The following is a 24,820-nucleotide window of genomic DNA, read 5'->3' as shown; positions in this document are numbered from 1 at the left end:
GTCCTGCGTGTGTGCGTGTTTTGCGCGTATGTATGTGAGCTTCTGCAACAGCCACGTTGGCCTCGTTGTGATCGTTCGGTGTTGGAGTGAGGAAGTGGCACTGAAGACACGTAAGACGAACAGCTGACTCCTCGCGTCTGTGTGGTGCCCCCCCCCGTATGAGCAAGCAAGCGAGAAGGGTGAGGATGGGAGGAAAAAAAAGGGCATCGGGTAGAACGGAGAAGGTAACAGGGCAGATGCAATAGGAAAGGCGGAACATGACATCAGGGGAGAGACAAGACACACTCACACGCACATACCCACGGAACAAAACGGCGCAAGCATCCTCTGTGCCTCGCACGTGCGCGGCACCGACTTCCTCCATCTATGCTGCGGAACACCGTGTACACCCACAGCAGAGAGAGACTGTCAGCTCGAGCATGAAACAGCTCGGGTGCTCACGGCACTGTCGCCTATCTTCGAGTCGATGTGTTGGTCACCGTCACTTTTTCCCTGTCGCCGTTCGAAAAACAAAACACCTTAAAGAAAAAAGCGCTACGTACATGCATGGCCTTCACTAGAGGTCACCGCTGGCCTGTGGCATGGGGCGGCGAGAGAACGATATCGGATGATAACCCCGAGGCCATACTGAGTAGTGCAACAGCACGAGCTCCCATTCTTCCACACCGCAAGTGTACACGCGCGGAACGGAGAGAGATTGTTTTTCTTCGCGTTAGTTCATTTCGGCCAGCTTTCAAATTTCTTTTCCTTTCAGTCACTAGGTGTCCAGAGCAGTTGCCTAATACGTATGAACGAAGAAAAGGGGGGCATCGAGGGAGGGGAAGGGGGCCGCCGATGAGAGCGCACGACGAGGGTCTGCGTTGAGGACGCACACAGGCATAAAAGAGTGACGAAAAGGGTCAAAGGTGGCCGAGTTCAATCACCTTCATGCGTCGCAGCTCCTCGATATTGCGAGCACCGCAGGTGAACATGGAGACACGCAGCTCCTGGCGGATACGCTGAATTACTGCACGGACCGCCTCTGAGCTTTCCAGCGCAGCCGCAAGGAACGGCATCGCCGCTGTGGCGTACTCGGCACCCATCATGAGCGCCTTGGCAACGTCCAAGCCGTTGCGGATACCGCCGCCGGCGATAAGGTGGAGGTCGCCGTTGACGGTCAGCGGCGCGCTCTCACGCAGGCAGACATCTGTAGGCACACCGATGTCGCGAAAGAGGTAACCAATGTTCTCCTCCTCAGCCTTGTATGGCTGCCGGTGGCCCTCGATCCAGGCCCACGACGTGCCGCCGCATCCCGAAACGTCCACGTACTTGACGCCGCTCGCCTTGATGGCCACCATCGACTCGTAATCAATGCCGTGACCGACACCCTTCACGAGTACCGGCACCTTGATGTGCGGCAACAGCTGGCGCAGCTTCTCAATCAGGCCCTCAAAGTTTGTGTCGCCCTCCGGCTGGCAGACCTCTTGCGTATGGTTCAGGTGGATGCACAGACCGTCGGCGTGTACCGAGTCCACGAGGTTGTTTACCTCCTTTGGGCCAAAACCGTAGTTCAGCTGCACCAGGCCGATATTGGCTAGCATCGGAACCGAGGGGCAGAACTCCTTCACGTTAAAGGTGTGCACCGCCGACGCATAGCGGTTGATGATGCGCATGCTACCAAGCCCGAACGGGATCTTCTCGGCCTCGCATGCCTTTGCCAGGTTCTCGTTGATGACGCGACCGTGCGCCTCACCGCCGGTCATGGAGGAAATGAAGAAGGGAAAGGAGATGCGCTTGCCCATAAACTCGCAGGACGTCTCGATCTTCTGCAGATCAACTTCGGGAAGTGCCTTGTAGGGAAGCGTGTACTTGTTCCAGATGGTGTGTCTCTTGTGTGGCTCGACGTCCTTATGCAAGCAAATGTCGATGTGGTCCTTCTTGCGGTTCTGCACCGCCGCCTCGCGGTCAACCGTGCAATCACGAGAGGGCATCGCCGTGTGCCGGGACGTCAACCGCTGGGAAAAGATGTTAAAAGAATAATACAAGCGAAATAAACGAGGAAAAGAGGAAATGACTTTTGGACTGCAGAGCAAGCGGTGTAACATGTCAAAGCTGTGAGCGTCGGTGTTGCTGTGAGGAAAAAAGGGGCGCCACGTGCACGGTCCAGATACTATGCGTTTCTGGTCAACCACAGCGGGCATTCAATAGAAAGAGGCGGATGCGTGGGAAAGATGGATAGAGGGACGGTATAACCCCGCTGCATGGGAGGGACAGTAAAAGAAAAAGAATGAGTTGTGGTAACCCAGCTCTGGCCTAGAAAGTGGCCCCGTCCGCCGAAAAAGGGGGAAGGAGCGCTGAAGGGCAGAAGAGAGACGGTGCGCTGCGGCATGTCTCGCTGCCGCCAGTTGCCCATCCACCGAGGCGCTTTGCGCAGGCGCTGCACGAGTTAGTGGCCATCCGTGTTAAGACAACCACCGCCCAAGAGCGCCATAGTGAATGTTGCTTGCGTGATTAATTGTCTCCATCGCAGACGATGCACTCCCACCCCCTCCCCTGTGCAGTGATAATGGAGGGGCGATGGCGAGAGGGGGCAGGCACACGCTAACAGAGAAGTGTGTCGCCTATGTGCGGACGGCGTCTTTGCGTGTCCCAAGGAATACGAGGTAGTCGTTGACTGCTTTCAGGGCAGTGGCAGCGTCGAGGGACGGATAGTGCGCCTGCGGGTCTGACCCGGTGTGCTTTGCGCGGGTCACCTCTGCGTGAAAGGAGAATTCTGGCGGCAGCTCCACCTTGAGTGTTTGAAAGAGCTCGGTAAACCGAAGCGCGGCGCTCTCCTCCGCGTCGTCCAACCAGAACAGCTGACGCCTCTTCTTGCCGTGTGGAAGTGGCGTGAAGCCGAGGCTGGCCATCAGAAAGCGTAGCGTGAGTGAGCCCTTCATGGCGGTGAGAATTTCTTTGAGCCACATGATCCGCAATTTTTGTAAGTAGATGCGAACGAGGTACGTCATTTCCACCTCGAAGCTGAGCAGAAGACGGCATAGCGACGGCGTGTCGCCGTCGTTGCACGCGGCGCAGAGAGCGAGAGTGCGGTTGACCGGTTCCCTGGTGATGCTGCTGCCAACCCGGTCGGTACCCTGCAGCTGGGCGTTGGTGAAGTGAATGAGCTCCGTAGAGAGAGAGTCGTACTGTCCGCTCAGCGTCAGGTACACCAGGCGGTAGAGAAAGAAGTTCTTCACATCGCACTGACTCAGGTCAACAGCGTCCATTGCATAGAACTGCTTCAGACCTGCTTGGCACTGGTTGAACTCGCCAATGTCGCCAGTCTCCAGGCAGAGCCGCGCGTGCACCTCATACACCATGACGGTGAAGTTATCGACAATGTTCTGCACTCGCAGGTCCTGCCGCATGCCCTTGAGCTGATCACTCAGGTACTTCTGTGCAGCCTTCTTGCCTTCCGCCCTCTCCAAGCCCGTGGCGTGCGTGGTAATGTGCGCGTACGCGTCCTTCAACACCGCGAGGGGGCGAATGTCCTCGACCAGGGGCTCGTAGCGGGTGTAATGACGCTCCAGCTCCGTCGACAGCCCGATAAATTCACGCGGGGCGGCCACTTCAGCGTCCGTGATACCAGCAAGCTGGAAGAAGAACGTCTTGTCCTTCCGCGACACAGCGGGTGCGGTGGCTGGCACAGCTCGTTTATGTGGAGGCTCGTGCGGCGCGGCTTCCGGGGCGGGCCTCTTGTGCTCGGTTGGCGGTACGAAAACGGTGCGCGTGATGGTTGCTGTCGGGGTCATGAACGCGTTGTACGATAATGGCGGCGGCTGTGAGGGGGGTGGCAGGGCCGGTGACGGCACGGGTGCTGGAGACGCCTTGGCTTGCAGACTCTTTGCAATATTGAGCATTTCCACAAAGGTGACCTGTTCGTAGCGGCGGTGACCAAGGGTCACCTCTCTGTCGTAGAGGCTGAAGCCCTGCTGCACAAAGGGCTGCAGCGGCGCCGGGGCGCGTTGCATTGTCTCTGTCAACAGCGACGCTCGCGTGGGGTTCTCGTAAGGAGCGGTAGCGCCACTTGAGGAGGTTGCATAGGAGCGGCGACTCTCTTGCCACCACTCCGACGTACAGTCAGGCGAATCGGGCGGCATTACAACGCTTTGCTTGGCCCACATGATGGCTGCCACACCACCCGGCGACTTCACTGCATCCTCCACTGCTCGCAGAGCCCACCTTTCGTACTTCTCCTTTTTCTCGACAGATGTCTGAGCCCGCGCTAAGAACGAGACTCGCGTCAGCCAATCGCGCAGCGGCTTCGACAGTGCGACCCCATGTGCCCGCAAAAAAGCTGCCGTCAACACGTCCTGGTGCTGGCTCATACGTGTGCACGTTTTTCCGTTGTTGTGCTGTTGTTGTGAATCTGTCATTCACAGAGGACACCCTGAGGCGGAGAGCAAGAAGGAAGAAGGAGGGTGGTGGTGGTGGTGAGGCCCAAGAACAGGCTCGCTTTTGGGACTCTACCGGTGCGGACAAGTGCGCAGCAACGATACAGAGTTTCAAGAGAAAAGTTAGGGAAGGCAAGGGTGCGATGGACGCACCGGCGGGAAGAGAATGCAGGAAACGAAGACGTTGTCCAGGGATATGGTCATGCTCGATAGGAGTCCTAGAGGAATGTTCCCTTGAGGTAGGAAGGCAAGCACATGAGAATAAGAACCGACATGAGCGGTAGGAAGAAACCAGTTTTCCTTCTGTGGCACACTCTCTGCCGGCACACAAGCATAGTCAGCCGCACACGGTGCACACCGATATGCGTTCCGTTCGACGGACGCCGCGTCAGTCTCCTCTGCATCTGGACATCCTCTTACACAACGATGCAGGCGGGGCGTAGCTTGACACACACACTCATACACGTGTGTTTCACTTTCTTTTCTCCACCTCCTTTTGCGGTTTATCGTCTGGATTTATGCGACGCAAAGACTGCACATGCGCATCGATCCACTGCAGTGACAGCAAAAACAGAGACGCTACTCATTGGCTGTTCTTAGCATGATTTGAAGAACATCCTCGTCCTCTAGCTCATGTGAAATACCGACGCGCTGTGGCTGGTGCTTCGCGCTCGTGCCCCACACAAGGGCGTACTTGAAGCGTGACGCAATATCCTTGTGAATGCGCTTGCAAATGTGTTCCACACTTGCGTCGCGCTTCACGACGAACGGCTTGCCGAAGTCCGGGTGCTCACCATGCTTCTTTGTGTAGATGCGAATGATGTTGAGGTGCTCCCACACCTCATCAATGACCTCGCCGACGTTGAGGTCCCAGTGCAGCGACAGCACGACAGAGTGCGGCAGGCGACTCAGGCGGTCCATCTCCTCCATAGTGATTGTGTCGATCTTATTGTACACGTACAGGCACGGCATGTACTTACGGTTTCCTTCTATCACGTCGATGAACTGGTCGACAGTGATGTCTTCGCGCAGGGCCACATCAGCGTTAAAGATACCATAGTCTTTCAGCACCTCCTTCACCATCTGCTCGGAGACGCCCCTTGTTTGCGGCACAGTGGAGCTGTAGCTCACGACATTCATGCTGCACGATGTCTTCTTCTTGAAGGTGACGTTGGGGAAGCGCTGATTCAGACGGATACCAACGGACTCAAGCTCGTTCTCAATCTTCGAACGCTGTGCCTCTGCCTTGGCAGCGTCGAGCATGAGGATGATCATGTCGGCAGTGCGCGCCGTCGCGATGACCTGGCGACCGCGGCCCTTACCCTCCGCCGCACCTTCAATAATGCCAGGCAAATCAAGGATTTGAATTTCCGTTCCCTTGTGCATCAGCTTTCCCGGAATGCACGTCAGCGTGGTGAACTCGTAGCCGGCCGCCTCACTCTCTGTCTGTGTGACACGCGAGAGAAAGGACGACTTGCCGACGGACGGAAACCCGACCAGGGCGCAGCGCACATCGCCGCTCTTGCGAACGTCGAAGCCGTCTCCGCCCTTCGCGCCGGCCGCCCGAGCGGCATTCTCCATCATTTCCGTCTTGATGCGCGCCAGCTGCCCCTTGAGACGGCCGACATGATACTCCGTCTTTTTGTTCTTTTGTGTTCTCGCGATCTCCTCCTCGATCGCTTTTCTGCGCTCGAGAAGACCCATGGTGACGTGCCTCCTCCCTTGCTTGGAGCAGAGCCCCACAAATAGCCTTTGGCGTGTTGACGCCGGGAGAGGAGCGCGTGTCTGACCGCCGACACGAGGCAGCGGGTGGATCCACGCAGGAGCTCGAAATCGTACAAGGAGACACGGAACGAAAGCCGATCAACGTGAGACGTCTTGGCTCCCTACCGTGGCACATGTGCCTTACCGCTGCTCACTTAGCAAGTCTCGGGCCTTCTTGTAGCTGGTGAGGCAGTGCCGAAAAATAGAAGACGACCAGGTGAGCCTGCAAGTGTCCGTTGTGCAAGCGCGAATCAGGAGCCAGGCGAGGAGAGCCGTGAGGGAAAGGGCGAGAAAAGGGGCGTGCGGACAGAAGAGATGATAAAGAAGTCTAGTCGGAGGAGACACTGCCGTGTAGACATGTACAATGGGCGCCGTAGTGTTTAGCGTCTCCCTCGCAAACACTGATAAGATCGGCGGAAGCAGTTCGCTAGCGCCGACGAGGGACAGAGACGGTCATTGGAAAGCAAGTCCGTCGTCAACGAACAGGAGCAAAAAAAGTATGGGGTGCAGCATAGCAAGGCATCGCGCGCGGGAGTTTATGCGTGCTCGCGTCTGATGCAGTATCTAGGCCTCAGTTCTGGCGCAATTGCCTCGCGTAGAGCCGCTTTCTGTGTGTGTGCGCGCGTTTAGAGTAAGTCACTCATTTGTTTGTTTGCTTTTCTTCTCTCTCGCGTCATGCAGGTGACGCACCTGAGGCTGTGCAAGTTTTCGCTGTTGTAACGGGACTGATTCCCCAGAAACACTCCAGCGGTTTGAAGGAGAACTTCTTGGCCTCGGCCTGCACCATGGGATTCGACAGTACCTTGGGAATCCAATGGTTGTCGATAATCCTCTTGAGCTCTTGCGCCGTGTACGCCAGTGATCGCCGCCGCCGCAGCGGGGTCCACGTCATGTACGGCACCTGACTCGTGCGCTGCGCACCTTTGCGGTGTTCCTCTAGAAGAGTGAACAGGATGGTGGAGAAGTAGTGAATGCCATCCTCCACCGAGAGGTCCGCCGCCGAGCTGGGAGTGCAGCTTCCGTTACTGGCCTCCTCCTCCAGCTTTGTATCGTCCACGTCGTGCGAACGGTGGCCAAAGGTCAGTCCGGACACGCTGGCCTTGTCTTCCGACCACGGCTGCGTGCCGTGGGAATCGCAGATGTAGAAGCTCCACGCCTCGCGGTAGCGGCTACGCGACCCCTTCGCAATGTCGTGCTCTACGGAGAAAACAGAGACGGTGTAGTCTCCTGATACAATCACGTAGCCGTACACTGGGTGCGCGCCGTCGCTGGAGCGTGCGCGCTTGCGGGGAGTGCACATGGCATGCAGCAGATCCACTGCCTTGTGGGCTTGGTTATAGAAGATGACCTCGAACTCGTCTGCGTTCGCCTTGCTGGGGAAAAAGTCCCGGAGGTAAAGGCAGGCGTTGAGATCGCTAATGGTGGGCCGCACGCGCTTCTGCGGCCAGCACGGCAGCGTCAGCTGGTGCATCCACGCCGAAATGTACAGAAGGTAGTTCACCGTGGAGAGGGAGCAGCACTCGCTCAGCATTGCTGCAAAGCCGAGGGACGACAGCAGCACTGCGGACAGCGTCGAGAACGTCTGACAGCAGTCGCAGGTGAGGGGCGGCAGGATGCTCTTCATTCGCCCAATGCGGGCGTTGAACTGCGACTTCGAACCTTTAATGCAGACTATGACGTTTTGCTTTACAAAGTCCGATTTCCCATCCCGAGAGCAGGAAATGTCAGCAAACGTGAGATCTGTCAGCCGTCCTCTCAGTCGCTCCTGACGCTCGCGTTCACGCACAAGTCGTCGTGACTCCCGATCGCCTTCATCTGGGGTAGGCGAGGCGGAGGCTCGTGAGGTGCACTCCTCCTGCTTGTCGCTCATGATATGCCATGTGTGGCTGTCAGCGCCGTCTCTGTACATATGTGCGGCTGTTAATGCCTATAAGTGACACGCACGCCTATCATGCGTGCACACGCACTTTCTCCCTCCCCCCACCGCACACACACACACATACAGCGTCACCAAGCAGAAGCGAAAAGAGGAAAAACGATATGGGCAAATGTAAGCACCGACAAAGACAAAAAAGCGAGGGCAAGGTCACGGGGCGCGACGGGGAGGTAGGCGTGCATCTGCCCGTCTGACGTGCATCTGTATCTCATGGCGCACAGAGAGTGAGGGAGAGCCCGTGAACACTTACAGGGTTGCAAAAGTATTCCTGCTACCATTTGCCTCTTGTGTTGTTCCTCATTGCGACACCTACAGGAAGAGGAAGGGAGGCATCGCATCAGCATGCCACCACCTCCACTCTTCGAACGTAGTCGCGCTGCCTCTCCTTCTCTTGTTCCTCCAAGGCCGGCATTCGGGTGATGCCTGTCGGCTTACCCTCTCTGTCTGCACGAAAATAAAGACCCGCGCTCAGCCGGTCACTGCGTGGTGAAGGAAATGAAATTTCTTCTTTAGTTTTGGCTTCGGCATTTTTGCATTCTATCAGAGCTTTGCTCGCCCTCGCCCATATGGTCGGCAGCGAGGCGTTGTTACAACCGACAACTCAACCGCATATGGACTCAGCCACCACTGTGAGAGGGCACAGTCGTGCGCAGTACCACAAAGAGAAACAAAACAAACTCGAACAGACACACAAGCACACGATACTCCGTCCGCTAAACAATGACTCACTTCTTGCCGCTTCCGAGCGCCACCTGCAGGCGGTCTACGAGCGGTCTGTCCTTCTCAGGGGCACCGTCCACCAGCATTGCCTTGGGTGTCCGCCAGTCGGGGTCCCCTACGACAATGACGGTGTCAGAGACCTGGATGACACCCTCTTCGCTGTTCCACTCAATGAAGGGGTATAGCCGCAGGAGCTTGAGGTACGCATCGAGTGTGGCGATCGGTGTGTCGGTCGTGACAGAGTTGAAGTGCTTTTCGCGGTTCGCCTCGGCGTTCTTGAGCTGCGTGCTGGCGTGCTTGAAGATGGACTTGTCGCGTCCGGCGTGCATGGACGGAAGTTCGTTGAAGGAGTCCAGTGCCGGGGGCAGGTGCGTTCCCTCCTCAGCGTGTGAAATGCTGAACTCTTTGATGTATGGAGTGCGGATTAGCTTCATGTTCGTCTGATCGTCGCGAAGGGACAGGAGTACTATGATGCCCTCCTTGGGATTGTAGGTGAAGATGGTACCCTCCACCTTGGTGTCGTCCACGAGGGTCACCGTCATGTAGCAGCCCACGGCGTCGTCCTCCTTGATAATGCTCATGGTGAATACGAGGAAACAGTCAAGAAAAAGTGAAAGAAAAAAGCGCTTTGCAGTGATGACTAAACGTGTCGGTGCTCAGGTGGTTCAAAAGAGAGACGGCAGGAGGAGGGTTAGTGGTGGTTGGGCGGGGGAGGCTTCGAGGGAGAGCGCAGACAGGAGCGACAGCGGAGGGAGGAGTCGAGAGAGGGAATGGGCGGCATATCGTACCCCTCCCTTGACACGGATGTGCCCGTCAGGAGCGTTACCTAGCTCGGTGTACCCTCAGGATGTGCCATCGTTGGCAAACGCGGCCGTGGCCAGGTCACAGGCCGATATTTGGCCAGTGCCTTCATGGCAAGTTTCACTGCTTCTGGGTTTCTGTGGACTCTATGCTGCTGCTCAGCCGCTGAAGCAGGGTCGGCATGGAGGTGCGCATACAGTGCACCCCGTATACTCTTAACGAAACGGCATCACTCGACGCGTACACGAGCACCAACATACGAACATGTGAACGCGCGCACCAGGTAAAAAAACGCAGACCAACGCACAAAGCACTGCCGGCACATAAACTCACGCACAACTTCTTGCGCACATCAGAGGCGGACAACCATGCGTGCGGGCGATGATTGCCGTAAATCTGTGAAGAGAATAGAAGGAAAGGGAGGACAGAGAAACGGGGAAAAAATAATCTCGCTACGAGACACCCGACACAGGAGAGTGACAAGACATATACTTTCGCTAAAGAGGTGCACACGGGTGCCGGCACAGGTTTCTGTGCTTGCGCGTGCGTATTGTGGGCATGAAAGGCTTTGGTTCCTCGCCTATGGAACATATTGGTACGTCATTCCCTTCTTTCCATAGACAAAAATGTTCTTCCCCTTCGCGTAGTTCAGCAGCTCCCGACCAGGTGCCGCGTTGGTACCGAGGAAAAGATGCGTCTGCTTCTCCAAAAGTGAGCTAAAACAAAGCTTTAGCTGGCGATGGCGGTCTCCGTCGGTAGGCTCCCTGCACCACTCTCGGAGAAACTGCTCTGTGCCGGCGAGGTTGTTCACGTGCGCGGGAGTGAGGATGTTGTGAAAGGACACGAGCGCCGAGGCTTTCGGAGCCTCCATCAGCCCGTCCAAGAAGATCGTCTGTGGTACTTTGTCCGTGTGCTTGAGATTGAATGCCGTGCGCGCGTCCTGATCTGCCTGTGACTTGAAAACTAGCTTGAAGTCTGCAGGCTCCAGCCGGTGGTCCATCTCGAACGGCGAGCCAACGCTGCAGCAGATGGCTGACATCACTGCATACGCGTTGTTGTTGCGTGCACGCCGCGGCAGAAGCTGGTACTCGTTGTCCGGCTTATGCAGTTCTACCAGTTCACTCCACGAGTCTACCATGAGAGGCTGGCCGACGGGGTGCATTGGGGGGATTCGACCACTGTACTGCTTCATCACGAGTTGCTGTGCAGGTGAAATAACTTGGAAGACAAGCGACTTAGCCTCGTATGCGTCAAACACGCGGTTGTGAAGCTTCTGCTGCGTCACGTTGCCGGACATGTCGCGCAACCGGACCACGAGGGTTTGGAGAGTAGTGTTGAGCAGTGACATTCTCCTCAGCAGACGCCTCACAGTGAAGCGCGAAGGGTGCACGGTACGAGGGAGATAGGGGGAAAAAGTGCAATGAAACGGCACAGGCCGCTTCTGGACGGGAGCAAACTTTTGAGTTTATGCAGGTTGAACGCAAGCAGTAAAGAAAAAAGGTGCGAAGGGTGAGTGGGAGAAGGGTTCGGCGTACAGCGCTGGCGTGCAACCAGACGACAGAGGTGGGAAGAGAGAGGGGGTGGGAGATGGGGGAGTTTCTCGCCATAGCAACAGTAACCGAAATAAAAAGCGAAAGGAGACGGGAGGGGCGACGCATTTTTTGTGTGTGTGTGGGGGGGGGGCTTGTAAGTCTTGTCACAGTGGTTGTGATATCGTCTGTGAAGCTACAACCGTTGCGCGACTCTGCCCTGCCTTTCCACCACCACCATGTGCTTGTCGGCTGCACTATTCCTTCTCGAAGTTGTCTTGCACGATGGTGTTCCCAGCCAATCGTATTGGAAAAAAAGCTGAATGAGTGTTGCACCCCCAAAGTGTGCCCAAAGTGCCACGGTAACGCCTCTCCTTTTCCATCTCGCCCCTCGCTCTCACAACAGCGTGCGTTTGTGGTCGAGTAGGAGAGAACGTAAACACGCACACACATACTCATACAAATCATTTATACAGAGAGATAACCACGCAGTGAAGGAACGTACACTGACGCAGCGCACACCATTGTCACATACGTTCGAGTGCAGCGGAGGAGAGACAGAAGCTGATGTTTCAAGAGAGAGGGAGTGGCTCTTCGCTGCACAACGAGCAGAAAACAAAAAAGGCAACGATATAGCATACGTACAAAACGTTGACAATGATACTGAAAGAGGACTGAGACGCGCAGCCAGGAGGCGGTTGTCATCGTCAAGAGATGCCGCGCACCTATCCTTTTCTCGCTCTATGAACGTACCACTGTCAAACCACATCACCTGGAAGAGACGCGTGGTCAACTACAACGGCAGCAGCTGAGCGCCCTTCGAGGTGGTAATGGCCATCCAGTCTTCGTTTTCGGCACGGCGCCACGCCACATTGTTGATGGGCACCTCGCAGTCACACCATAAGATGGAGCGACCTTTTTCCGCCCTAGCCTCCCACACACACACCAGGCCATCCTCGCCCACGGTGCAGATGTTCTGCGCGTTTTGTGGCGACCAGGTGAGATTGTTAATGGGCAGTTGATGCAGCTGGGAGAGCTGGGAGGCCGGCACTGTCGGATAGCGCATGTCAATCACTACCGCATCGGGACTATCAATGCCAAAGGTGGCGATGAAGTAGGGGTCAAACTGATTCCAGGCCAGGCGCAGCAGCGGCGAGAGCCCTTGCGTCTCGTAGAGAATAGTACAGTGATCCATGTTACGAAGATCAAAAAAGCGCAAAGAGCCGTCAGCGCCGCAGCTAGCAAAGGTGTGAGCAGAGGCAAACGCAATATCATAGACATCCTTGTCGTGCGCCACCAACTTCGTCTTTTGCGCCCCCGTCTCCACGTCCCACAACGTCACCGTGGAGTCGATGCTGCAGCACGCCACGGTGTTGATGTCTTCGCTGTTCCAGTCGCACGAGGTCACTGGCGAGCAAAAGTCGTTCGGCTTTGCGCTGTCGAAGACGCGCTTCATCGTCACTTTCGAGTCGATCGTTTTGGCCTTCGCTGCGTGCTGCGGGTCACCACGGGTGGAGGCTGCCTTTTCTGCCTTTGGGGCACCCTCGGTGATCTCCCACAGACGCAAATAGTCTGCGGTGGTGATCACAACGTCGGATTGCAGAGGACGCGGAGGGAAGGTGACCTTGGTCGGAGGGTAGCAGTGCTCCCAGGAGGCACGGCAGACGATCTCGTTGTCCTCATTCTTCTCCACAATGTCTACGTAGTTGCGGTAATCCTTAGTGTAGGACGAGATGGCCAGGCGGAAGGGCTTGTTGGGCTGATTTGCCCACGACAGTCCGTTGGCGACCCACGGGGTTGCGTACGAGATGCTGCTGCTGCTTTTCTTCTCTCCCTCCTCCACTGCGGCGGGGTGCTCCATCATCGTGTGGGTGGCAAGAGATCCACAAAGCACACGAATGAAAGAAGGAAAAAAAGTGCGCGTAGATACAAATGCACACAGCAGCTCCCAGGTGCTCGCCGCCGATGGAAAGAGGCGGCGCTGGGGCGATCGGTAGACAAATCGGTGCGGAGGTGGTAACCAATACGCGAATCAACAAGTGAGAGGGGGGGAAGTAGTAGAGGAACGGAGGGGGAAACGTAAGAAAGCAAACAAAACAAAAGGACACGTACACTTATACACGAGAAAAGCGAGGTAGGGAGTGGAGGGGGAGGGGGGAGGGGGCTGGCGACGCCGACAGACAGGGGTGAGAAGAGAACACTAATTGGTGGTGTGCGTGTGAGCAAAACGGTGTATGCAAGCAAAGAGAAGTTTGCGTGTATGGTAGACGTACTGTATAAAGAGAGATAGGGATGGAAGGAGAGGTGGGCGCAAGCAGCCCTGTATGAAAATGCAGCGGTGCTTCCTCGCGGCAGCACACACGCGACAGCCTGAAAGCAACTGTGGTGGCAGCGATCAGAAAGGACTGTAGACGAAAAGGTCAGGGAAGATTGTGTGGTCGAGGAATGCGAAGAAAAAGAGGTAGACGATGAAATTCAAAAGCCCAGAGAGCCAAGCGGAGGCAGCGAGAGGTCATGACATCGGAACGGACGACATCACGAGCGTCGCAACCACAGCTGCACAAGAATTGACGAAGAGAGGGATGCGCTCCCACAGATGAAAAGGGCGATACCGGGCACAGGCAGAGTCTCTCTGGGCCGATGCTGCCGTGGAGCTTTACGTGTGGTGAAGTTCGAAATGAGCCAGCACACCCCAACACAGGGACGGCATGCGTCCACTCTGTGACGCGGACCATTGAGAGACGTGGCCCTTTTTTTCCTTTTCAATGTATGTACATGTCACCTACGCATGGACAGGAGGGGCACGGGGGAGGAGAAGGGGGAAGAGGAAAAGAGGGCGCTCACGCACGAACAGACGCTACAGCACCTCTCTCGAGAGAATGGCACGGCGGCACGTTACTGCGCCTGGCCACTTAGCTGCTTCTTTAGCGATTCCACCTCTGCGCGGAGACGCGCGTTTTCTTGCTGCAGTGCCTCGTAGTCGGCCGACGAAGCACCACCAAGAACCCGCTTGATGTAGTCCACCGGGTCCTCGGGTTTCTGTTCCTCTTCGTACAAGTTGACCAGGACGCGGGTGAGGGCGTCGACTACCTGCGTGGATTCCAGGTACTTCCGGAACTCCTCCTTCTTCGCTTCGCTCGATCGGTACGACATGGCGTGGAGTATAAACAGGCAAAGGGGGTTGAGAGAAGAGAAACACACGAGTACGTGGTGCGAGGACAACGCGCAGTGGTGGGTCCAGGTGGGGGAATGAGATGGGCGCAAATTCTGCAAGCGTTTGTGTGTTCTGGCTGGGCAGCCGCTCCAGCAAGAGAAAAGAGTGCAAAGAAGTCGGGGAGGAAGAGGAGGGAGGGGAGGCGGACAAACAGGTTTTCTTGGTCGCGATGGTGAGAGAGAAGTCCACAACGCAGACATCACAGGACATGGAGACACACGGCACTCACCCTCCCAGTGCACAGTAGCGCGCAGTCTGTGGGAAGGAGAGGAATGTCTCCAAGCTGACATGCAAGGGAGGCGCACAGAATCAGTAGCGATGCGATGCACGAGCGTAGCAGATGCCGTGCACTGTGAGGCGCGACTTTAGGATATTGTCCAGTGATCTTCTGCTGTTCTGCAGTAGTGAATTGGGAGCGGCGCCACGCCCAAGCGACGCGTGCGTGCTCTTCTTCGCCTCAGTATCCATTCCCTGTCGAACAGAATGGGCATCGCCCATGTTGAGCGTGCAACAGATATCAAAAGAATCCGGATACGGGCTTGCTAGCAGGCGTAGACATATTCGCTGACCAGCTCGACAAAACGAGTTCGAAAGCTGCTGTCGTCAAATGACCTGACATGCTCGCTGCCGCGTTTCTGGAACTGAACGTACCGGTCCGGATCGCGCAGCCGCATTTCACAGATTTCGGCCATGGCCGCTGCGTACTCTTCCGCCGTAACGGCCAGAAAGCCCAAATCGGGAGAGTTGAGAATGTCAAGTTCGACACCACCGCTCCGGTGTCCGAGAGGGATGCAGCCGGCAGCGAGGTACTCTAGCAGCACAATGCCAAAGTGCTCGTCACGCATGGTGTGAAGCCCAATGACGCACTTTCCCAGTTCAGCTCGCACCTCCGCTACTGTCGCATTCACGAGAACCTCGACCTGCTTTTCGATTCCGAGTTCTTTTGCGCGCACGTGCAGCTGCTCAACACGTTTCCGGTCGTCCGCGTTGCGTACGCCGCCGATCATGACGAGCTTGGCATCCCTCGGCAGCTGCGGCACTGCTGCATGAAAAGCTACAAGCTGCAGCATGTGATTCTTCTCTGGTCGGAACTGGCCGACGCTGACGATGCGGTTGTTGCGCAGCGCAGGCGGCTGTGACCCCGCGGCAAAGCCAGCAACGTCACACGGCGGGTACAGCCGAATGCACGTGCGTGGCCAAAAAATAGATTGCACGTGGTTCTGCGTCCATGACGAGTTTGTCAGAACCACGTTTGGGAAAAAGCCCATGCAGCGATACAGGAGCGACAAAACATCGTAATAGACGACTTTGGCGCAGCGCAGCATCCGATTCCGTGCCACGGTCGGTGAGTTAGTGTGGCTCACCTCCCCGCTGCGCACACGCTGCGTCATGGCGGAGGAGACGATGGGGTAATGCGTGTAGGAGATCACCGTGCACCCGGCAAGAAGCCGTAACAGAGGATAAACAAGTGGCACACCAACTGTCTCCACCACGATCGGGGTCACCGCATTTGCGACCGCCACCTCATAGAAGAGGGCCGCTCCGCCCCAGAAGATTTGCAAGAACAACGTGAGACGTGGGTAGGCGTCACCACTCAGCCACCGGGTAAGGGCTTGGCGCAAGTAGATAAAGCGCACAGGCCGAAGAAGGCAGATGCTGAACTGCTTTTCGACGAGGGAAAGGAGATGTTGGTCGGATGACTCGGCCGACAGCCTGTCTGCTGGCTTGTATTCGTTTGTAAAGACTACATATTGCCGCTTCACCCCTTTGGCTGCATCTGCGTGCTGCAGTCCGTCCAAGGCGGCCCACAACACACGTTCGCCACCCCCACCTGCCCCTGCTGCAGCATGCAAGAAGCCGACCGTGTTCCTAGCGTACGCACGTTTTCGATGATGACAAAGAAGGGCGAGCGTAGCAAGCACAAGAAAGGTAAAGATGAGCATTCTGATGACCCTGCTTCCAGCAGTCATGTAGACGGCACCTACGTGAGTGCCACGGCTGTGATGGTGAGACGAATCGAAATATCGGGGGATAGATGAGAGAACCAGTGAAGTGGGGAAGGTAGCGGTGTTTCCATAGTATCCGAGATATCCAGAAGAGCTGTTTGGCAGCGGCGCAACTCACCACTGGCATTGGCGCTTCGACACTGTCTAGGCCGCGCGCTGAGTGCCCCAGCCAGAAAAAGAAAAGAGAAAGAAGCACGCTTCACGGGGAGGCTGTAGGTCGTCGCCGCGTCTAGTTACACGAGGTGCAGCTTCAACCGAGGGTCTCGCCGGATCGCGCACGCATGCGTACCTCCACAAGCGCAGAGAATAAAGCGCGCCGAACCAGGTGGGTTCCGGCAGACATCGAGTACCAGGAGGAAGCAAGGGTGCACTCACACATAAGCACGCCTGCGCCTTCGAGGGTGCCTAGCAAATGAACTCTCACGCGTGTAACACCGACCGCCACGCACTCCCCCTTTTTTTTTTCGCCCACCCCGTCTACCCTTTCAGCGTCGAGTGTGATGTGTCTAGTAAGCGCATATTTGCTTTTTCCATTCGTGGTGGTGGGAAGCCCGGTCACTTCTTCGAGCTGCTGGGCAGAGGTGGGACTTGCTCCTCGTGTGCAAAGCCCCGGATAAGTCCTCTAGGGCCGGTTCGATTGGTTGAGCGAGCCTTTCCTTCCACTTGGGGAGCTATGCCCTTGTCGTACTGGCTGCTGCTACCGCGTGCGCTGATTCGACCCCATGCAATCGCCTTGTCGGGGTTTGCAATCCCTGTGGGGCCACGCAGCTTCCATCTGTTCCGCAACAGACGACAGCTCGCTATCGCCTTCATCATTGTGTGCACGTGAATTGTCTCCCTGACGCAATCAACAGGTAGTGTGGCACGGTCTGACGATGACACATACTCACGACGAAGTGGAGAGCAGAAGAAGAGAGAAGAATACCAGAAGGTGAAGCATACGGCCCACCCCCGCGCACCCACCCAGCCCGGCCCCGCTGGCGAGTTTCCGGTTTAGCGTGGGGGCGTGTGCCGATCCGGCATCCTTCTACCCACGCCCTCGGTGGCACGACTCGCGCGAGCAGGTGGGCCCAGGTATGCCCTCCCCCTTTTTTGCCGTCGCCCGAGTGGGGTTCCCCGTCGTCGCGGGCAATCGTCAAGGCGGCGGGTGGGGGAAGGCAAAGGCCTGCAATGACCCGTTTCGAGATCTGAAATAAGCAGGGGAACACGACGGGGCAAAGAGAAGGTCAGTGCGTGGCGAAGCATGCCGTTGAAGTGGCGGTGAGCACGTTGACTCCCTGCGAATCGGCACATCATTGTTCGCGCACCCCTTCCCCCCTTTTCACCCTTGTCGCAGGCTTTCAGCAACAGGGAAAAGCGCGACGGACGCCAGCACCACCGACAAGACTGAGACCCTCAGTGACTCTTGCGCATCTTCTGGCGAATCGCGACGCGCTCCTCCGCCGACAAAGCGGGTTGCACGTGCTTCTTCGGAACATGTGACCATAAATGGGCGAAGATGCCACCAACGATCACGATATGGACAACGACGAGCGCAACGGCAAGAAGGGTTGCGCTAGAGTCAACAGATAGCGGCATCCACGGTAGCCAAAATAGCGAAGAAGAAAAAGTCACACGAACCTCTGTGGTGTACTTGTCGGCATATACGGCAGGAGTGACAGCGAGAGCGACGGATTAATGTGAGAGAAATCGAGAGGGATGTGGAAGTAGAGCAGCACAAGGAGCGGAGGTAGCAGACAAAACTGTAGCACTCGGCGGGGGAATGTAAGGAAGTCTCGAAGCAGGTGTGTTTGTATGGGGGGGGGGTAGGGGAGGGGCTTCTGGGGGTCGCGTGTCGAGAACCATAGGAGAGTTGGCCGCCGTGTTTCCACTGTCCGGATGCTATGGAAGGAAATGTGCGCAACACCTTTCAGCACACAGCGTAAGCAGATTCGGCGTTACGGTTGATAACCGTGCGCGCGCCGCTCAACGCAGATGCCAAACAGCCGCAGACGAGGACACGCAGAGCGAGCTCCACACGCAAAGCTGTGCATTTTGTATTTGCCTCTGCACACCGGAGTTGAGGAAGATGGGAGACGAACAAGACGGAAGCCAATGGAGAGAGTGTGCGACGGAACGGCGGTGCAAAGGTGATGTCATTCACGACGCTTGCAGTAGGCAGAGCATGTGCAAAAGACTACCATTCACCTTGCATTGGCCGCTGCACACCTCCCTCGAGGAAAGCACACAAAATGACATGAAAAGAAAAGCAATGAAGAGCTGGAAGGGAACGCGGCGCTGTATACAGTTACTCTACAAGTGATCACTTGCCCTCTTTAGTGATGCAAACAATTTCACAGGCGGTACAGCCGCCGCCTGCACGCGGTTGTTGCCAGCGCATCGCACGCTGGATATCTCAGGCGCGAGCCTTTTCTCCACCGTGAGCTTGATGTCTAGTAAAGTGGCCTTAGCGAAAAGCCGACTGCGCGCCTTCTTGTACACATGGGGGTTCCACCTCAGAACCAGAGTAACAGCGCGAGTGCCACTACCGACACCCACCGCCACAGCGTCGCTGAGTTGACTGTCGCGGTGGCGTCACGCCCGAAGCACGGCGTCTGGTCGTAGTCGTAGTTTGGATCGCTATCGTTCACAACGACGATTTGAAACTCTGGAATGCTCTGCGTTACCATTGAGAGCATCTCGAGTGCCGGGTTAGGGGAGCCACGGAAGGTGATGGACGGAATGATGAGTTCATTCGACGCTACGCACGAAGGCGACGGTGAATGAAAGGAGGCGGCGGTTATGTTGAAGACGGGGGTGGACATGCACGAGCTCACAATGACGCCGCACTCAGCGTAGCGAGAGCCATCGACGCCCCACAGCCCTTCCCGAGTGCCCTCTTTGCCATAGAGGAAGGAACGGCAAATGCGCCACGTCTGCTCCCCAGCAACGGAGTTGGTGGACGGCGGAACGAGGCCACCGTCTACTATGTCGCCCTTTACGCTCTCGAAGCGGTACAAGGGTTCTTTGGGATCACAGGGCAGGCAAAGATACTGGCGCAGCGCGTAGAGCGAGGTGTAGATGCGCTGACTGCCCGCGACACAGCCCTGCCCCTCTGGCACCAAGGCAGAGTATGCCGTCTGAACATCTTTATCATTGCCAGGGAGGCAGCACGCATTGTGCGAGTGCATGTAGCACAGCTGTAGCCCAAACGGAACAGTCGGGGCTGTGTCTGTGACAAAGCACTTGCTAGCACCTCGTCCTGGCACAGCGAGCATCAGCCCGGTGACCAATGACAGCAGTACCAGCGCGAACACGTGCATTCACCCGTCAATCGGGGTACGAAAAAGATTGAAGGATAACGATTTGGTAATATGCTGATCTGATGGCGCGAGCGCTGGCGATTGATCGTCGCTTTTCGAACCTTGAACACAAGAGGGAGTTCAAGAAAAGAGTTGACCACACTCACGACCCAGCACACAGAGAGAGAGAAAGTACGCGGGCTTCGCTTGTTCTGCCCAAACGAGGGGGAGGGGTGAACAGGGGGAGGGGTTCTCATCCGGGATTTTGGTCGGCGGTGACCGCGCATACGTCTGTGGTGCTCCCTGAAGCGACAGCTGCATTTTGATACAGAGCTTTATGTGGCGAAGCACAAACCATTTTGGCCGGGGGGACAGACTGAACTCAGTGTAAGGCAATGGGGAGAAATAAAAATGCGCATCCTCTCCGGCAGAGTCTTCAGCACATCACTGCACACGACGCTCGGGGATATGCTAGTAACATACAAACAAAAAATATTCACAGGCTTCCGAATGTTGCACAGCCTCGTGAGAGAGGTGACGACCGTATCACACACTGAGCAGGGTCTGATCATTGGTCGCAGGCACACACACACACACACGATCGTAAAGCCGCAGCGTTTGCAACTGAGTTTGCCCCTACGTGCGGGCCCCCAAAAAACATTAAACGAGGGACAGCGAGGAGTCATGGTCGAATGTGTCAGCGGTGAAACCTCAAGGGGAGCACAAATAAGAAAAAAAGGGTGGCAAGAGCGCGTCACAGGAGACTACGCAACAACAAAACACTCGACACAATAGCAGAAGGCGCACCACCGCAGACAGTGAAGCGGCGCAGCATTCGATCAGGGGAGGCGAAAGGCAGCGGGCAGGTTAGACACATACCGCCGCCACGTAAAAAAAAAACGAGCGAAAAGACGTAGAAGAAAACAGTAGTTCAGCACGGACTCGTCACCGCATTCTGCGGCACGCAACAAATTGCCGAGTGGGGAGGAGAAAAAAAATAGATGGGTCTTCAGGAGTGGGCCCTCCACTACGTCGTCCGGGCACGCCATTTCGATGTGCTTCACCGCAATGATATTGGGGGAGGGGGTGGCTATGCAAGCAGAAGAGAAGGGGGGATAGAGAGAGAGGAGCACATACAAACAAGGATAGCAGACCAAAACAATGGGAGCGTACGAGGCACCAGTACACACCACGGCATCCCTGCAAGAGAGCGCGGGGAGAAATGGAGGAGGCTCCGGGGAACAGCCGTCAAACGACCCGACCTCTGAGATCCCTTCTTCACGACACGTCGCAAGCACCTCCATGGACCGCCAAGCCCTTTCACCAGCTCTCGCCTACTCAACATCATTTGACTCCGCGACTCATTCGCCCAGTAAAGTACCTACAAACGGGCACACGCCCCTCGTCCGTGCTTTCATGTCACGAGAAGGCACAGAGGTCACAAAGGACAGGTGATTTCCAGAGAGCTGTGGAACCACGGACTTCTTTTTCTTTTGTTCGGTACAACTACGCGCGAAACAGAAGCACAGGCGCAGGAGACATTGCCTCTTGAGTGGGTCCTGGCAGGGCAGCTGACAGGGGGTGTATGTGTGTGTATATATATATTTCTGTGACAGGTGTTGATGCATCACGATTGGCAGCGGAACATAAAGAGAACCGCGATGAAGCACGAAAGCACAATGGAGGAGAGCTGACAGACGGGAAGAGTCACGCAAAGAGAGGAGAGAGGCTGGGGGTCGCAGGAGAGAGCCGACGGCGCGGAGCACAAGAGTCGGGGATGGGGAAGAAGAGGCACCGTACGATGGTAGCGCAGAGGCGGAGACGTATGAGTGGCAAGAGGGGACGGCATCGCGTGTGTAGGTGGGTGAGTGGAGTTGAGCGGCCTCTAACACACACCACCTGCTCGGCAAAGGAAGGCGGGCACATAAGAAGCGAAGAGGAAGCGTTAGAGCTGGTTCAGGCATCACTCTTTACGCGACTTTCCCGCACTGTGAGCACCAACCCACCCCCCAAAGCAGGGGATCTTTGATAGAGATAACCAACTGCTGAGACTCACAGGCGGTCGTTTGTGTGCGTACAGATGTTCGGAGGGGGCCTTGCTCGACCTGTGCAGCAGATCGGAACGGGAGCCACGCTTATGAATGTAGAAACTGTTTATCAGCTTACTCGACGGAAAACGTACCACTTTTCAACACAATCCGCACATACAGGCACGGGCACAACCGTTGGAGTTCGATGGCAACTCAGATGCGCATGTGCACGGCGAAGTGCTTCTGCAGGCCCTTGCGCGCCGTGCGCTGTGCATCCTCGCTGGCACCGGTCACAATTTCGAGGATTTGTTTATGCTCAGACGTGCTGAGCTCCGCCTCCGTCAAACGGCGAAACAGTGGCGAGTCGTCGAGACACTGTACCATCCACTCCTCTAGTTCAGCTACATCCGAGACGGTGTACACCAGACCACCGTGGCGCAGCCAGTACGCGTACTCCTGCACCAAGCCCGGCGAAATGATGCGACGACGGATGTTCTTGCGCTTCCAGTGCGGGTCCGGATAACAGAAGAACAGACGAGACACCTGGCCTTTCGTAAAGCAGTTGGACCCAAACTTCATTACATTCATTTGCTCAAACCATATATTGCGATAGTGCTGTGTCAAGGACGCCGCGTTCTCCTGACGCAGCGCCAGTGCCTTCTCCTGAGCAAAGCTAACCACCTTCGGGCGAATCTCGAGCCCCATCATGCACGTTGTGGGGAACACCGCCGCAAGCGAGAAGAGCATGCCCCCAAATGCGCAACCGATGTCGACGAACTCAACCACTGGGTTGACCATACCAGGGTAGAACTCCGAGAAGCGCTCCGCGAACTGTGCCGGGCACTCCGGGTGCTCGTCGTCATTCTCGGCGAGCGGATTCCGATGCGGACGCGTCCGGATCGGTAGCCGCGTCCATCGAGGCTGCTCTTCAGATGCCATCACCGCGGTGAAGAAAGGCGAAAAGAAAAGAGGTGCTTGCACCACTGGGCAGCATCGTCCGTTACCGCATGTGGTGTACACAGCACAGTCACGAAACACAGTGAAAAGAAAACGAGGATATGCGAAAGAGGCAAAGCAGAGGAGGGGCGCGCGACGACCCCCCCCCAAAGAACAAGAATATCCACCGAGGTAAGATATGCGTTGGTGGAGGAGAGACAGATGAGAGATTGCAGAGATGAAAGAATGAATAAACCATTTTGAGCCGATCATCCTTCGGAATGATTCACGGACATCCAAGGAAGCTTCGAGACGAGAGACGGGCTGCAGCGTCCACACACAGGCACACATGCAAAAGCTTATGTTCAGGTTAATGAGGGTAGGTGCTGAGCGCTCGAGGATGGAGACCGGTCGTCAATCCCGAGCAGGAGTGCAGCTGATGGCTGAGCAGAGTCTGGCATTCCCTTCGAAGACTGCATTGTTGACGGCCTTGCGCGTTTGTTGGTTTTCCACGTGATGCATAGTTGTAGGAAACGCGCGAAAGCGCTCGCGTACGCCTCACGTAGCGCTGGGGCGGAGCATAAAGGGGAGAGCTTCGCTTTCCACCCACACAAGCGACAGTTTCGCTGCTGCCGTCATTCAGGCTCGGCTGCCATACGCAGCTTGTGCTTCAGCTGCGCATTTTCCTGGATCATCTGCTCAAGTTCCATGGACACCCGGCCTAGCACCGCGTCACACTCAGCAATCTGGTCCTCGTGCTTGCGTTGGTTGTCCCTCATGTGTTGCTTCAGCATCTCCACCTCTCGGGTTCTGGCGCGCGAGAGCGCTGCATAGTTTTCATGCAGTAGAGCAAGCTCGTTGTTCAGTGCTTGCGCTGTTTTTTCGTACGCCAGTACACGTGCTTCTGCAAATCGTGCAGTGGCTGGCGACACGTCCTCTAGCGCCTGCGCAGCAGAGGCTTCCGGTGAGGCTTGCAACCACCCTGAATTGCCGCTGTTGACGACCCGGGTAAGCTCGTTCATGCGCGCACGAAGTGCCTCTAACTCGCCGTTTTCTGCCGTGGCAGCCGCGCGCGTCGCCTCGATCCTGGCCGTGGCTTTGGCCAGGGCGTCCAACAGGCGAGCCTCGTGCTCGACGAGTCGCTGCATCACCTGTGCACCAGCCTCGGTTACGTGGTCGGGTGATATGATGGGGACGTCCGCCGCTCTCGAGCCGCTATACGTTCGCGGTGTGGCGGGGAGGAGCACGCTGTCTTCTCGGTGGCCGCCACGGCCTTTCCAAAGGCGTATGAGCGCGTCACGAACGCTGCTGCGGAACTTAAGAAGTTGCTGGTGCGCAGGCGATGAGGCCGGTAAAGTGTGCAGCAGCGTGGGTAAGATGGCGTCCTCCATGGTGGACGTGTATCGGCACACATCGTGGAGCGCCACGAATAGGTCGTTAACGAGAGTTTTTTGCGCCTCTAGTTGAGAGGAAAGCCGACGCTCTGTCAGCTCGCGTTGGCGCTCAACGAAGACGCACTCGTCAATCACTTCCACAAGGTACTGCTGGGTGCGGCGCAGCTCATTGGAGGCAGCGGCGGATGTGTTGGCCATTACTGCGGCGATGGGACTGAAACAAGAGCCAGGAGCGGCAGCCTCCAAGTGCAGGTATTCCTCCTGTGCGCACGCACGGATGACCCCTTGTTTTCCCTGCAGAAGGGCATAGAAACAAAAGAACGTAGTCAGGAAAGGCACAAACATCAGAGAGAGTGACAGAGGAGGGGCGCCACAGAATACTCTGTGTGGGCGTGTGCGCTCACGCTGAGCTCGCGGCGAGCATACACACGGGGCGTGTCCCCTTTCTGCTTTAGAGCAGTGCACAACAGGAGAGGCGACACAGTCGTCTTTTGACGCTTCGCCTAAATGCCCTCCCCGGTGCGGTTGTGTGTGGGGGGGGAGGGGGGTGGAAGTGGAGCTAGTTACACCCCGCTTCCTCGTAGGGACAGCGAATATCCATAATGGCGTGAGGCATAAAGACAGTTCAGAAAGTTTTTGTGACTCTTCGTGTTGGTTAGTTTCACCAAAAACTCGGTGTGGTGGTCGGAAAGAAGGGTGAGGGAAGCTCGCGCATACGGCACAGCAACAGCAGAGCATCACAGCAAAAGCATCGGCGGCTGGAGGAACTCACATGCGCAGAAGCAAGCAGTGGGGAG

The 24,820-nt window shown here is 56.5% G+C and overlaps 12 protein-coding genes across 12 annotated transcripts; all 12 read right to left on the bottom strand.

Annotated features, from left to right (window-relative positions):
* Window positions 1-899: 899 nt before the first annotated feature.
* Window positions 900-1,970, bottom strand: LMXM_34_5330 (isopentenyl-diphosphate delta-isomerase,putative; the record flags this gene model as incomplete). The annotated part of the gene is made up of 1 exon (XM_003879477.1): window positions 900-1,970. The coding sequence occupies one exon, from the start codon at window positions 1,968-1,970 to the stop codon at window positions 900-902; it is 1,071 nt and encodes a 356-aa protein (XP_003879526.1).
* A 630-nt stretch (window positions 1,971-2,600) lies between these two features.
* Window positions 2,601-4,394, bottom strand: LMXM_34_5320 (conserved hypothetical protein; the record flags this gene model as incomplete). Its single annotated transcript, XM_003879476.1, has 1 exon — window positions 2,601-4,394. One exon carries the CDS (start codon window positions 4,392-4,394, stop codon window positions 2,601-2,603), a length of 1,794 nt encoding a protein of 597 aa, XP_003879525.1.
* A 597-nt stretch (window positions 4,395-4,991) lies between these two features.
* On the bottom strand, window positions 4,992-6,116 carry LMXM_34_5310 (putative GTP-binding protein; the record flags this gene model as incomplete). The annotated part of the gene is made up of 1 exon (XM_003879475.1): window positions 4,992-6,116. One exon carries the CDS (start codon window positions 6,114-6,116, stop codon window positions 4,992-4,994), a length of 1,125 nt encoding a protein of 374 aa, XP_003879524.1.
* A 733-nt stretch (window positions 6,117-6,849) lies between these two features.
* LMXM_34_5300 (conserved hypothetical protein) lies at window positions 6,850-7,800 on the bottom strand (the record flags this gene model as incomplete). Its single annotated transcript, XM_003879474.1, has 1 exon — window positions 6,850-7,800. One exon carries the CDS (start codon window positions 7,798-7,800, stop codon window positions 6,850-6,852), a length of 951 nt encoding a protein of 316 aa, XP_003879523.1.
* Window positions 7,801-8,837: 1,037 nt separating this feature from the next.
* On the bottom strand, window positions 8,838-9,413 carry LMXM_34_5290 (p21 antigen protein; the record flags this gene model as incomplete). The annotated part of the gene is made up of 1 exon (XM_003879473.1): window positions 8,838-9,413. One exon carries the CDS (start codon window positions 9,411-9,413, stop codon window positions 8,838-8,840), a length of 576 nt encoding a protein of 191 aa, XP_003879522.1.
* Window positions 9,414-10,213: 800 nt separating this feature from the next.
* Window positions 10,214-10,981, bottom strand: LMXM_34_5280 (conserved hypothetical protein; the record flags this gene model as incomplete). Its single annotated transcript, XM_003879472.1, has 1 exon — window positions 10,214-10,981. One exon carries the CDS (start codon window positions 10,979-10,981, stop codon window positions 10,214-10,216), a length of 768 nt encoding a protein of 255 aa, XP_003879521.1.
* Window positions 10,982-11,955: 974 nt separating this feature from the next.
* On the bottom strand, window positions 11,956-13,026 carry LMXM_34_5270 (conserved hypothetical protein; the record flags this gene model as incomplete). The annotated part of the gene is made up of 1 exon (XM_003879471.1): window positions 11,956-13,026. One exon carries the CDS (start codon window positions 13,024-13,026, stop codon window positions 11,956-11,958), a length of 1,071 nt encoding a protein of 356 aa, XP_003879520.1.
* A 1,031-nt stretch (window positions 13,027-14,057) lies between these two features.
* LMXM_34_5260 (conserved hypothetical protein) lies at window positions 14,058-14,315 on the bottom strand (the record flags this gene model as incomplete). Its single annotated transcript, XM_003879470.1, has 1 exon — window positions 14,058-14,315. The coding sequence occupies one exon, from the start codon at window positions 14,313-14,315 to the stop codon at window positions 14,058-14,060; it is 258 nt and encodes an 85-aa protein (XP_003879519.1).
* Window positions 14,316-14,918: 603 nt separating this feature from the next.
* Window positions 14,919-16,319, bottom strand: LMXM_34_5250 (putative glycosyl transferase; the record flags this gene model as incomplete). The annotated part of the gene is made up of 1 exon (XM_003879469.1): window positions 14,919-16,319. The coding sequence occupies one exon, from the start codon at window positions 16,317-16,319 to the stop codon at window positions 14,919-14,921; it is 1,401 nt and encodes a 466-aa protein (XP_003879518.1).
* A 2,558-nt stretch (window positions 16,320-18,877) lies between these two features.
* Window positions 18,878-19,684, bottom strand: LMXM_34_5240 (hypothetical protein, unknown function; the record flags this gene model as incomplete). Its single annotated transcript, XM_003879468.1, has 1 exon — window positions 18,878-19,684. The coding sequence occupies one exon, from the start codon at window positions 19,682-19,684 to the stop codon at window positions 18,878-18,880; it is 807 nt and encodes a 268-aa protein (XP_003879517.1).
* Window positions 19,685-21,906: 2,222 nt separating this feature from the next.
* Window positions 21,907-22,632, bottom strand: LMXM_34_5230 (putative methyltransferase; the record flags this gene model as incomplete). The annotated part of the gene is made up of 1 exon (XM_003879467.1): window positions 21,907-22,632. One exon carries the CDS (start codon window positions 22,630-22,632, stop codon window positions 21,907-21,909), a length of 726 nt encoding a protein of 241 aa, XP_003879516.1.
* A 632-nt stretch (window positions 22,633-23,264) lies between these two features.
* Window positions 23,265-24,221, bottom strand: LMXM_34_5220 (conserved hypothetical protein; the record flags this gene model as incomplete). Its single annotated transcript, XM_003879466.1, has 1 exon — window positions 23,265-24,221. The coding sequence occupies one exon, from the start codon at window positions 24,219-24,221 to the stop codon at window positions 23,265-23,267; it is 957 nt and encodes a 318-aa protein (XP_003879515.1).
* Between the last annotated feature and the right edge of the window lie 599 nt (window positions 24,222-24,820).

The sequence above is a fragment of the Leishmania mexicana genome, chromosome 34 (genome assembly GCF_000234665.1).
Source record: "Leishmania mexicana MHOM/GT/2001/U1103 complete genome, chromosome 34".
Classification (NCBI taxonomy): Eukaryota; Euglenozoa; class Kinetoplastea; order Trypanosomatida; family Trypanosomatidae; genus Leishmania; species Leishmania mexicana.
Note: the sequence above shows the minus strand (reverse complement) of the source record. Positions and strands in the feature narration are given on the sequence as shown.